Source organism: Vidua macroura, chromosome 7 (genome assembly GCF_024509145.1).
Source record: "Vidua macroura isolate BioBank_ID:100142 chromosome 7, ASM2450914v1, whole genome shotgun sequence".
NCBI lineage: Eukaryota > Metazoa > Chordata > Aves > Passeriformes > Viduidae > Vidua > Vidua macroura.
In genome coordinates this window covers 33,425,154-33,438,859 of record NC_071577.1, presented here as the reverse complement: position 1 = coordinate 33,438,859, position 13,706 = coordinate 33,425,154, and the positions used below count along the sequence as shown (strand labels likewise).

General features: G+C 43.0%; 1 protein-coding gene across 1 annotated transcript; it reads right to left on the bottom strand.

Annotated features, from left to right (window-relative positions):
• Positions 1 to 408: 408 nt before the first annotated feature.
• On the bottom strand, positions 409 to 13,193 carry GPR39 (G protein-coupled receptor 39). The gene is made up of 3 exons (XM_053983161.1): positions 12,185 to 13,193; positions 1,013 to 1,087; positions 409 to 641 (listed from the first exon to the last, which is right to left on the bottom strand). Exons 1-3 carry the CDS (start codon positions 13,050 to 13,052, stop codon positions 409 to 411), a joined length of 1,176 nt encoding a protein of 391 aa, XP_053839136.1. The 5' UTR covers positions 13,053 to 13,193.
• Between the last annotated feature and the right edge of the window lie 513 nt (positions 13,194 to 13,706).

The following is a 13,706-nucleotide window of genomic DNA, read 5'->3' as shown; positions in this document are numbered from 1 at the left end:
GTGCTTTGATTTGGTTGGTTCATTTGGTTTCATTTGGTTTGGGTTTGGGTTTTTTTGTTATTTTTAAGGCAGTTCTTCATTAGAATGTAGCAGAGCATCCTGCTATGGATGAAGCACAGTGGCCAAGGGGTCAGGCTATCAGTTTGCAGTAATATAAGACAATTCAAGTGAAATATCTGAAAGACAGAAAATAAAATGCAGAGCTTTATTACTAAGAAGGTGAACCAGAAAATAGCATACAAAGAAATACAGGCAATTCAGTAGTAAGGAGAGAGGGAAATTCGCCTAAGCACTGCCATGGACAGGAGTCCCGGCAAGGGCTCAGACATAACGAGAAGGACTATTCCCTAAGACTACTCGGACCAACAGCAAATACCTTTAATTTTCACTGATGCCTATTAAATTGAATTAATGCAGTGGAGCTGTCTCGTACCCCAAGAGGCCCCTGGCACAAGTGCCAGCTCCAAGAGCAGAGAATTCCTCTCTGGTTTCCATTCCCAAGCAGAAACATCCGTGTTTCATGGAAGGCTTGCAGGAGCCCACTGTGGCTCCCTGACACTGGCCATGCAGTGTGGGCAAGCTGCCTTCCTCCTGACGTCTTAACAAATTCAGGAGCAATTCTTCACCTTGATTGCTAAAGACTAAAAGCAAAACAACCATAATCAATTACAGCATTCAAGGCCCAGGAGGAAATTTTAAAACAAGCTCTCAAGGTCAGGGATTCAGTGGAAATAGATCCTTGCTGACAAGAGGCAGAGCTTCCCTGAGCTGGTGGCTACATCTGCAGGACAACTGCACCATGTGCATTTTCAGCACATCAGAGAAGCAAACAGGAACACGTGGAGCTGATTGGCAGCACACAGAAGGGTTAACCCTCAATTTCATGACAGAACTTAACCCAAATAAGGTCTATGATATCGAGTCTAAAGGGAAAAGAAATCAATTCTGGTTCCCATGGGGAGGATTTCACCACTTGATTAGAGAAAGAAATGAATCTTTAAAGCATACTTACAGGAAAGGTATTTTCCATTTGCATGAAAGATGGGGATGGCTGCATCCCAAGTTAATGAAATCAAGTCTTCTGTGCCTGTTTGAGGATTTCATCTATTTGAATTATGCAAATATCAAATATAGCTTCATTGTATAAAACTTCAAAATGAGAACACTATCCATAATATCCATGGGGGCCAAAATTATATCCCCACTTCCCAAACTTAACATTGTTTCATTGAAGGCCAGAAAGAGGTTGTGAGTTTGTCCTACCGCATTGTGTTCCAGCTGTGACAGTCAATTTAGAGGACATTCCTGCCTGTCAGCAAATAAACATTAAGTCATTTCAAATTTCACCTCCATTTGATAAGGTTAAAGCAATTCTCTCGTGGAGATAGGGGCTCAGAGGCAGGGTTTTGAGTGGTAGTCATCAGGCACAGGGAGGCTGACAGCCATGTGGGCTCGGAGGAGGGCACCAGGGCAGCCTGGCAGAGTGCATCTGGGCAGCAAGAGGAGGAGCAGCACAGGGATATCTTACCCTCGATTCAGAGACCAAAACATGCAGGAAATGGCTCCTTCACCTACAGGCAGAGATCTGGATGTGCACCAAGGGAGACTTATGTGGTCCCAGGCCACCTTTTTCAAAATTCCCTTTCGGAAAAAGGTATTTGAAAGGCATCTGAATGTTCAGCTTGCTTAGGCTTGCTGGACCTTGCAAGTTCACCAGTCTCCCAAAGGAAGATACAGAGACACACAGGCCACACCAAGAAGCACCAAATATGACTTTTCCATTCCAGTCTTTTCCTTCCAAACCAGCAAAGTCCTTGGCTTTATGGCCAGAGATGTGTCTCCACTCCCAGCACAGGCAACCACACCACAGACTTGCAGAAATGATCACATTCTGTACCCCAAAAACTGAATTAGTTAGGTCTTACTCTCCACTTGTAAAACTGTCCCTGGCCATGTCCTTCTCATGTTTAGAAATTTTCTCATTTCTGTCTGTGCTCATTCATGGTCCCTGTAGACCTATTAGTTCTTGTGCCAATGCTCTCATTTAGATCAATGCAGAGAACATGGCAGTATTTTGTAATATCAGAGTGTTTGCACTGTAGGACAATGTTTCCTAAATTGTCAATATGTTCTTAGTAGTAGAAAAGAATGCATTCAGATGTTGGCTTGGACCAGGAGACAAATAGAAAGAGGACATTTAAATTCCAAGTCGCTATCAAAAAGCTTTTTGGAATTCAGTAGACGTGTACATGAGCAGGAGGCAGGAAAAGGGAAGGGAATCCAGCCAATGGAAAGCTTCAGTGTCCAGACATTAACTTCAAACAATGAGTTCCCAAGGCTGCCTCCAAGTACACCAGGTGGGGAAAAATTTCCAAGAAAGGGCACAAGGGAAGCACTGAAGGCAAGAAGAGGAATACAGTCACAAACCTCCACAGGCACAGACACTGCTCCAGCTGAGGGGGGGTGGCCCTTTGTGCCCACCAGAGCAGCAGTTTCAGAAGAACTTTCTCATTTTGCTCTTCTATTGCTGTTTTTTGGTTGGTTCTTTTTATAGTAAATCTATAGTCAGCATGGATTTAAAGCTCTTTAAATGTGGACTTAATCAAGAGTACTACAACTTTCAGATTCAAGTCTCTAAGCTGAAGAGGAAGGTGTGCAGGCTGGAGGGAACGTTCTTGCTCTGAAACTGTAGGCAATTACAAACTGCTTGACTTAAACAGGCTGGGCTCCTTGGGCAGTGTCTGAACATGCTTAACATACCAGGCTTAACTCATTGCACAGTGAGATCAGACTGATTGTGCCCAGAGTCACTCTGCATATGGCTGTTTCTCAATCCCTTTTGCAAGGTTTTCAAACTAGGGTATAAACCAGGTCTTCTCCTCTTCCCTTGGCACTCACTGCCCCACTGTACAGATAACTCAGAGCCAGCTGAATTCTTCTGTTTGCTACATTAAACAATGCAACCTCTTTTTAGCTTCTGTTAAAGATCTATCTCTCCATTCTTCAGCCACCTTGGTAGCCTTTTTTTCCTCCAACCTCAATATGGGCACTTACACATTGCATTTTTTCAAAAGTTCAAGTTTAAAAATAAATATATTCTAAACTATTAAGCTTCAGTAGCTAAGTTACTCCTCTACAATCATAATCCAAGATTACAAAAGTTTGTGTATGCCTGAAAATGCCAATACATGCTTTTACACACTTTGGCAGAAGCTGATGCCATCATTACTAGCACTAAGGCTTAGGTATTTTGGCTTTCAAGACAAAACAGTCCCTTAAACACCATCTTATGAACACAACCCATTTCACCCATTTTAGACAAGCATTTCTTTGAAGCAATCAGAAAGGTCTGTTAAGTAAACCTGTGACAGAAAGTCAGAAGGCTTTTAGCAATTTCACTGTCTGAAGGACAAGGGCAAGCACCAGCATGCTTGCTTTTGACTTCTGTTTGACCTTCATCACACAATGCTGGTTCTTATCTCATGGTTAAAACCTGACATGTTAACAGTTGTGTTCACAAGAAAGACTGTTTGAATATCTGTGTACTCTGTTGCTGACATACTGCAACCTTTAGCTACCTTAAAAGTTTTATTCTGATTTTTGGTTCAGTCTTAGCGGATTCAAGAACTCTCTTCTATAGAAATTTTTGAGCATTACTAAGAGATTCAGCTGGTGGGGACTTTCATTCTCAGTGTCTTTAAGGGACAAATGTCTTTTCAAACTCAGGGAGCTCAAAAGTTGTCTTTATTGGAAAGAGAGACAATGTGAGGCACAGGAATTGTAACATCAGCAATACTGGAGCTTATCAAACAAGACACATTTTGGTGTACACACAACAGAGGTAACATACCCAGAAATGAACACCTTTTTTTCTTTAAAAGTTTACATTTTAGGGGCAGAAGGATGTGGGAAAAAATAACCAAAATTTGAGGGAGAGCATTTCAATCCCTTTTTTTTCTCTTGTCTACTCAAAATTTTTGTTCTACCATCTTAAAAAGCTCATGCTCCTGTTCCTGGCTGAAGGCAGACAGATTGCATGCCTGGTTTTGCATATACAGAAAGTTTCATATTGAAAGCAGACCTACTGGGACAGACCTAGGACTCATCTGCCCATTAATTTCTCTCTGTGATGATCCCACATAGAGATCTGCAGGAGAAGGAACAGGGGAATTTTCCTGTTCTATTCACACCAAGGTCTTGGCAGTATCAGGAGTTTCTAGAGTGGAGATTTTATCTTGTTCTTGTCAGCACTATCCTTCAAGGTTATATTTAACCTCTTTTAGGATCTCATTTTTATGTCTGGCTTCCACAACAGTGAGTTTCACAATTTAAATTTTGTGCCTTAGGTTAAAAGGGCAGTTACAGCAGTAACTGCAGTTACAGCAATTAGAAGAATAATATAGATTACTATTTTATATAATTATTATATAGAAGACATAGGTATATACTGAACTCCAGGGATTTGGTTATGAAGGAGCAATTAAGAAAATTTTCTAATATTTCTTCAAATCAAGATCACCTTCAGCAGCACCATACCAGTCACACCACGAAAAGTCTGGGCATGAGGTGGCTGCTCATTTAGCTGTGTAAGACAATCATTACACTGAACAAAAAGCAAGCTGGCAATAATATATGGAGGAGCAAATCAAGGTGGATTTGCAGAAATGCTGTGTGAGCAGCAACAAAGTATTTACACTACCCTCTGAAAGAGGCTGAGCTCTTTTGCAAGGTTCAGCTAGAGATTGGAGCAGATGCTGCCTAATCAAACATGGGAAAAGAAAACCATTTACAGTGAGGACAAGGATAGATGGCTAAGAAACGTTATCTTCTCTAATGAACCCCTGCTGGTTTTATACTGATGATTAAAGTTTCGTTTCCTGTTAATTGTTACACATGTGCCCCTGTTTGCAGGTGGTTGTCAAGTGCTTTCTGAGCTCTCACAGAACTTTCCCTGCATGCTACTGTAACAACATCCACCTGCTGATGGATCCTCAACTCTAACCTCATATCTGCATTTCAACTTAATTTCCTTATTCTAAAAATTGATAAGAACAAAAATGCTGGGTGCTTTTAAGAGGGAATTAATGCAACAACGAGAAACTCACAGACAGATGAAGAAGAAACATGGAAAAGTTAGCTCATCACAGTACCAGATCTCTTTCTCAGTTTCACCTTTCCTTGAAAGTCACAATTCATAAGATTAAAAGGTTCTTGGCAGACTCATTTAATCCATAATATTCTGGCCTTGATATTACTCATTCATGAATAGCAGAGATCAGAAGGATAACTGCTTTCTCACCTAAGCAGTATAAGCTTATGAGACCCTCAAAAAAGGCTGGAAAACTGCTACAGCACATTGTGCCAAATAAAATTTGAAATCTCTGTTTATCTTCAATGGTTTAGGAACTCACCTGCTACAATGAAAGGGAAGAAGTCTTTAAAATACTGGTCAGTTCTCAGTTTCTTACACAAATGTTGCCTCCAGTAAACCAAGAGGTTATGTAGGATAATCACAGAACCATAGAATGATTTGGGTTGGAAGGGACTGTAAAGCTCATCTTGCTTCAACCCCCTGCCATGGACAGGGACACCTTCCATCAGACCAGGCTGCTCCAAATCCTGTCTAACCTGGCCTTGGACACTTGTCCAAGTCCTTTGGAAGGCACCCTGTCCTTCAGGAGTGTCGACCACATCACTCAGCTTGGTGTCATCTGCAGATGTGCTGAGGGTGCACTCAGTGTGACACCCGGTGTCATTAAGATAATAAATAACAAAATTGAAAGCTTCACTAACAAATGCACAGATATTAAAGTTCTTCCCCATTAAAAATCACAGGCTTGCAATCATTGTTAAAAGATAATAGCCCCAACATCAGATAGGAAAACAAAAGATTTAATTACAGGAGATGTGGTATAATTTGAATATGAAACAACAGAGGATTAGATAATGCATTTAGCTTTCACATGTGAAGATTCCAATAAATTATCTGTCAACTTCCCACAAATGACTCCTACCTACTGAAACTGGGGAGTTGCAAGAGCAATCTACATTTGAGATGGCATCTTGCTCCGAAGAGAGAGCAAGAAAACAGAGAAACTGGGAAATTAATGCTAAAGACATTAATCTCTTGACCAAAGAATAAGGGCAGCAAAAGTTAATCCATTTCATACCTGTAGCAAGATCTGTGTTTCTCCACTTGGAGAGAAATAAATCTTCCTGCTTTCTTATCCACTCTGAAGAAAAAGACATTTCCCAAGGCTTCTACTTTGAAGAAAACATCTTGGGGAGGGTTTGCCATGATACAGAGTGTATCTTTCAGAAGCTGAGGTGACACAGGCTGTCCTCAACTCCAAAGGCAGCAGAGCCCTGCCTGTTTCTTGGCTCAGCTTGCCACAGTGAGGGATATTGCCTGAGCTTCCCTAATTCCTTCTCTTAGCATTTACCTAGGAGTGCCAGAAGAATCAAGGGCCACTAGGTTTATTAACTACAGCTTGTAAGAGAGAAAGAGAGATTAGTAATATTAAGTTTAGGGCCAACACGGGTAATGGTCCTTAATGAGGCTTAAGGACTTTGGGCAGCTGTAAGTATAAGGCAGAAGTACTTCAGGAATCTTAGCTGGGCACTCATTCTCTGGGCAGCACAGATACTGAAGCACAAAGAATCAAAGCTGCAAGTCCCTACAGAGCAGGTGAAATCCCAGCTTCCTTGTGGGCACAGGGTGAAAGACAGAAGCATGGCCACAAATAACAAAGCACCAGTAAAGCACTCATTGTGCTCATGGGCTTCCCATGCAAAACCAGAACTCAGGCGTCCCCAGAGACCCTATCTGCCGAGGTATCATATATAGGGAATTATGTGAATTACATTAGTGGTGAATCTGCTCCTCTGACTACAGTATTTGCAGGGTGAGGTTGTTTTCAAAGCTGCAGACTTGTCATGCTGAAGCAATTTTTAAGTACTCTAATGCAAAGTGTAATCACAGATTGATTTTTCCATTAAAACTACAAAAATCTTAAATACCTTGGGGGTGCTGGCCTCAATTAGTCCCTATTCTTCGATTCTATTTCTCTTGGTGTTGTTTTGCCATCCCTCAGTGTAGGAGGAAAGGGAGAGTGTCCACTTATGCCGAAAGCACAATCTTCTATTACATGAGTCCAGTTAAAAGCAGGGATAGATAAATTGCTTTCTGTACAATAGGGAGGAAAATTATGCTGGGCTCTCCCTATGTTCCTTTTTAAATTGCTGTGTGGGAAACCTGAACATATAGATGTCAGATGTCTGGATTTTGGAAGTTTGCCTTGAGTCTATTTTACCGTGGGGTTTTTTTTAAACTGACAGAAGTTCCCCCGCTCTTCAGAGGAGATTGTACACAATTGGCCTGAGAAGCCATCATCCCTCAATGCAGCCTTTCCATTGTCACCTGTTGAATAGCTGAGCTTCAGCTTTGTGCTACCAGCACTCAACAGCACTGATTGGTTTTGCCACTGACACCAGGTTAATGCTTTTGCAGAGAAGGGGAAGACAAATTTTACCGAACACCAGCAGGAAAATAATTTGCTTTTATCACTTTTCCAAGAAGCAGGACCTAAAAGAAAAAACTTACTAGTTACAGAGAGTGGATGCCCCAGACCCTGGTCTCTTGGTCTAAGTGTCCACCCATTTCAGTGCACTGAGCCTTCACTTGTCTTGTGGAATTGAAAGCCCTGCTCAGGAAAACATATGGATGGAATCACCATAGAAAACACAGAGAGATTAAAATCATATCCAGCTTACAGTGTGCTTATCTTCAGACGCGTCTGCAGCAAGGTGCCTGAAGAAAGGCAGCTCGATGGAATGATTAAAGAAATGAACCAAGAGGAGTCAATGAAGCTGAGTTTAAAGAACGTGGGCTGGAGCTGTGTTCTGGAATCTCATAAATTAGGTTATTCTTTTAATTTTTGTTCTATCCCTAACCCTTAGCTTTTTCAGTAGGGGAAAACTCAGCCAAATTCCAGCCTATGAAGAAGCACCTAATTTTCCTGTAACAGAAGTCTATTGTCGAATTACAGCATGCCTGAGTCATATCTAGATGACAACCATGCATTTTTCACAACTACTTGAAGTACTCTGAAGTGATTTGCCAAGTGCCTTACAAAATACACTTCTTCAGTGATCTTTGGAGAGGCCATTCCTACACATAATACCTTTATTCTGAGCAGAGCATTAAACTGCCAGCAGCAGTATATGGGAAGAAAATGGTGCTCTATCTGAAGTTCTAAGAGATCCTTTGAAGTTCTGAGTCAAGGTTTTATCTAGATTCAGCTAATGGCTCAGTAAAGCTGGTCATGGTGTTTACAGAGGCTTTGGTGCTGTTATAGAATAGCCTGGCATTGCTTTAACAGCCATCAAAAAAAGTGGCATGGCCTTGGTCAGGTCTGACTTACTTCCTGCTGCTGCCTAGCTTTTCCAGCCCTTCCATTCTGCCTTTTTTTTTTTTTTTTTCCATGGCACTCACCAGTGTCAGCTGCTCTTGCCCTGTAAAGCAGACCTGCCCTGAAGCTGTCTGTACCATATCACACCACAGGAAACCACCACTGCCACTGCCTTCAGGTTGACACTCAGTGTATTGGACACACTTAAGTGTTACACCGCATTATAAAAATTAAAAACCTCCACTACACCGCCTTTCTCAGATGAAGGCACTGCTGTAGGTTATAACAAATTCCCTTGCCTGCTTATTAAAAGAGCTGTAGGATATCTGCTGTCCAGGCAAAATTCATCCTTCATCAGATGGTCCCAAAGCAGAAAAGTTGCAGTTCTGTAGAGGTGGGAAAGAGAGAACAGTGGGAATTTCCTGCCTCACATGTCCCAGGGGAGCTGATGGTGCTGGATGGTACCAACAGGGCCTCCAGCTGGGCAGGTCCAGCATCAGCTCCAGCTCCTGCAGACTGCTGCAGCTACAGCAGTGCTTTAATGCACCTCCACCAACACTTCCATAGCAGCCAGATCACTTTGATATTTCTCTCTTCTGGATGGAACATCTCAGGAAGGACAGATACTTCATCATGAACAGGAGGTAGAAAAATGCTGCCTGGATGTCAACTGGCAAAGCACCCACCATGCCCAGCAGCCCCACTCAGCAGATCTGTGGAAACATAGGAGTGCTGCTCCAAAGGGCCAGTTGGAAGTGTATAATACAGAGAAAGAGGATGTGGCAGCACTAATGGACTCTTATTTCAATGTCTGTGCTGTGGTAGGCTTGAGGCTGCTTTATGCAAAATGATCAAGGCTTTTAGCAGAAGCTCAAACTGAAGCTGCCAAGGGAAACATCACTGAAGCTTTAGAACCTAAACCTTTTTCATCTGTGATCATCAGAACTCACTTTGTTGTAGAGTCAGGCCCAGCGCGATGACAAACCAAACAGCTGGTTTTGTACAAATGTGCTTCTGGACAATGAAGATTGGTGTAGCCATGGCCAGTGAGCAGGCACTGCTGGTGGTGCCCTCCCTCCAGCAGCTCATCCCATACTGCTCCCCTTTCCCAGCGTTAACATTTCCTAAAGGTTCTTAACTTTCAGCTATAGAAGCATTCTTTTTGTAAGATTTATAATTATTGCACTAGTTGGAGCTCTCTTTTATAGAATCCTTCCTTTACATTCCCTTTCCGTGTTTGCTACAATCCACTTATAACATTCATAATTATAAGATATATACTCTCCAAACCCACCTTTTCTTGAGAGCTCTCTGGTACAGTGCAGGGGCCTCAGCTCAGGTGTTGGAGCAGCCAGAGGTCCCCAGTGACACCTTGTGACCATTTAGGTGGTCACTGCCTTCATGGCCATAGGAGAAAGACAAGATCAAGTAGCCACAAAGACTAAATTGATCCCTGTCAGGGTGGGTCAAGCGTATTAAGAGGTTTTAAAAAATGTTAAAAGCTTGCATTTCATGAAAGAGCCAAGTGTTTTCAGACTTATTTCAGCTACCCAGTTTCTGCAGTGGTGTCACCCCATCCAGAGCCCCTCCTGCAAGCATCAACACCATCTGTGGCAAGTAATCTTTCACTTTCAACATTTACAATTAATTTCCATGAATGTTCTCGAGTGCCACACAATAACATGACACTAAAAAAGCATTAGTTCCTCCTGGTGTCATCCTCTACTTAGCTTTTTCTCATAGTCAGATTTATGATTTTAATCTCTGTTTTATAGAACTATCACTTTTAACAACCAGAAGAAAATGCTAAATTGTTTTTATTGCTGTTAGATGTACAAAGACACGATGCTATATACCGTCATTTACATTTCACATTAAAAGTGAAATATGCTGTGAATGTGCAAGTATTGGTTTTAATTTGACCCATCTGTTAAATGAAAAACAAAGAGGACTTCTAAATCACAATATTTAAATTTAGCAATTTGTAAACAATTTATATGTTCATTTCTTCTGGGTTAAAACTGCCTTAAAGCATCACTGTTATGAAATCTCCAAATTAAATTGCTTTGCATTGTTCTTAGAAATGCAAGGCAGAGTTTCTTCCTCCTCAGTTTATTAATTTATTCCCCAAGCCAAGTAAATTAGCAAGACTTGTATTAAGAGTCTTGCCACTAAAATAATTTTGGGGAATTCACACAAGTATCTCCTGCCTCCAGAAAGCTGAGAGTACAATGGAAGTGTCAGATACACTGGGTGGCAAATTCCCTTATCATAAAGGGCAAACCAGCTGCTTTCATTTATTCAGCACTTTTCCAAGCAGCACTGCATCTCCTATTCCATGCAGGAGTACTAGAAGAATAATCAAGAAGGGGAGGAAAAGTCATGGCAATTTACCTTCCCCTCTCAACCTAGCCAGGACTTGAATCTTAGGTTTGGCTTTAATGTAGCTGTGGTAATGTACAAGGGGAGGGAGATCCACACATATCTAAGGATCCCCCAGGCAGCACTTCAGGAGCACATCTCTTCTTTGTGCCACAGGTGTGTTTAGCTCCACTGCTGAGCCTGACCCCCAGAAATCCATACTGGAGCAAGGGACACAAAGCTCTTTTAACAAACCACAGATGGGGCCTGTCCACAACTTCTGAGAGGAGATGATTTCTTCATTTTCATGCCAGCTTCATGGCCTGACACGGACCATGGCAAAAGCAGGACTAGATGAGGAAGCAGAGAATCCTCAGGGGAAAAAAAATATTGAAAATGAGGAAAAAAATAATACAAAATCTAATCTACTTAAAGTTGTAGAAGTGGACAGATGCACGAATTTCAGGTCCTTCTCTACCATATAAGTCAGAGCACCAAAAAGCAGCACAGAAATACTGGGTCTACTGTGCATTCCTACCCTAGATGGTTCATTTATTATATCCAGCATCACAATAAGCGACCCAACAAAACAGGGACTAACAGTAATGCAGGCAGGACATGATTAAGGGTGCCTATAAGACTATCAACAAACGTGGAGACTGCATGGATCACTGCCCAGAAAGATTCCAAGCTGGTGGAATGACAGCTCGATTAGTTTTTTGTCTGATGAATGTGGCGAGAGAGATCAGAATCAAACATAATTTCAGGGTTACAGGCCTTCAAATAAAACCAGAGAAAAAAAAAATTCCAAGAGGGCAACCGCAATATGTGAGACCACCAAATCAACTCTCCAGTCCAGCCTCCTTAATGCTCACATGCAGCACAGCCACAAGTGCTGAGGCTGAGAACTCGCCAAGGAGCATCCTGAATTAACAGGGAAATGCCTTCAGAGAGAGACAAGCTTGAGATCTTGCAAGACGGTCTTCCCTCCCATCAGCAGCCTTACTAAATATACACTCATATTTGTAATTTAGTGGGAAAACATCCAAGTAGAGCTACTTTCTATCCAGGCAACTGTTGCCTATTCGTACCCCAAAGGTCAAGATGCAACAGCCTGTCACCCATATTGCTGCATGTCGGCATGTAATAAAATCCAACAAAAATAGCAGACAGTAAGTGGATTTTTCCTCCTTTTCCCCTCCCACCTGTTCTAATGACAAAAAGAACCAAAAACATACAGAAACATCAGGCTTTTTGAAATGTATCGTCGCAACCAAAAGTATTATCCCTCATTTTGTACCACTTTCAAACCCTTTGGGAGAGCTTGGTGGGTGAGATAAAAACAGAGGTTTCTGGAAAAGTGGAAAGGGGGTAGGGGAGGGAGGGGAGGCAGAGTAGGACATGGCTCTTACCCAGGAATAAAGTGATCTGTCTCCTGGAGCTCTTGCCCTCTGAACTTTCACTTTTCCTTAGGTACTGCTCCTGGTGCTGTAGTCCACCCTTCACTGCCACTGTCCCTTTCTTGTGGATCATCAGGGCTTGCACCATGCTGTGGCACATGAAGGTGACAGATCCCAGCACGACGATGTACACAGCAAAGGCGCTGAAGATGCTGGCTTGAAACAGAGACCACTTGGAGGAGAGGCAGGTGCAGATGGTCATGTTGTGCTTCAGCTCAGGAATGTAGTGCCTGGGAGTAGGTTTGACACAGGAACTCTTTCTCTCGTAGCCCTCAATGATCTCCAGGGGATATTCTGTGCCCATGGCAAAGAGCAGGGGCAGAGCCACAATGACAGATGTGCCCCAGACAAAGGCAATGAGCAGCTTCACCGTGCGGGGTCCAGACACAGCCTTGAACCTGAAGGGGTGGCAGATGGCCACGTACCTCTCAAAGCTGAGCGTGGCCACGTGCAGCACGGTGGCATAGCTGCAGGCTTCAAAGAGGAAGTAGTAGAGCTTGCAGGCAATGTTGCCATTGGGGGTAGAAAAGGGGCTCCAGATGGCACTGAAGAATTCCACGGGCATGCCCAGCAGGATGACCAGCAGGTCAGAGCAGGCCAGGCTCACCATGTGGTCAGTGACCTCCTTCTGCAGGTAGCCTTTCCTCTGCAGGATCCTGGTGACTTTGATGGTGATGCTGTTGCCCAAGAGGCCCGCGACAAAGATGCAGATATAGATTAAGGCCAAGGTGATCTTGACCCACAGAGCCACCTCAAACTCCGGGACATGGCTGTGGTCAATGAGAGGAGAACAGTCTGAGGTGGGTGTCTCTCCTGCCATGAGCAGTCCCAGGGTAGAGGAGGTGCTCTCCTGCCCTCTCCAACTTTCAAGCTCTCAGCAAACAGATCCGTCCTCACTTTGCCCCTCTCCCCGAGCCACACATGTCCGAGCAGTCAGGTATAATGAGTGTGTCTCAACCAGCCACACCTGTGGGATTTGTTGGTTTGTGAGCAACAGCCTCTGAGTCAGTAAGTTAAACAGGAAAACATTTCAGCTCTTACCTTTCTTTACAGCAAACACCTCTTGCGCTTTTTGGATTTTCCTCCTCCTTTCTCCACAGGGTGAAGCCTCTGTTCTCTATCCCATCATGGTGTGAACTGCTCTGCTTTCCATGCTTGCCTGTTTCCCAGCAAGCAAAGCAGCTTTTGGTCCTGGCCCCAGCAGAAAGAAGTCAGAGTCTGTGTAGTTAACTGTTAACCATTAACTAAAATCTTGGCTATCCTTAGTCACTGGCAGCCCAGCAGGTTTCGAGAGAGGGAAAAAATAAAAAAAGCAAGCCCCTCATATCTGAAAGTCACTTCCTGTCACAGGAAAAGGTGTTTCTCCTAAAACTGTGGTTTGGTTGTCAGGCTGAGTGTGTAAATGGCACTGAAGAGAAAGTATCTCCTCATGAGTTTAACATTCCCTGGGCTTCAGACTTCACTGCTGCATGTG

Excerpts from the sequence above, each read along its gene's own strand:
- GPR39 (XM_053983161.1), bottom strand. The coding sequence starts at position 13,052 with ATGGCAGGAGAGACACCCACCTCAGACTGTTCTCCTCTCATTGACCAC. Across the intron at positions 1,088-12,184 it reads ACAGATCACTTTATTCCTGG|GCACAGAAGACTTGATTTCA; the intron begins GTAAGAGCCATG and ends ATCCTCAAACAG. Across the intron at positions 642-1,012 it reads AAATGGAAAATACCTTTCCT|TCTTTAGCAATCAAGGTGAA; the intron begins GTAAGTATGCTT and ends TTTTGCTTTTAG.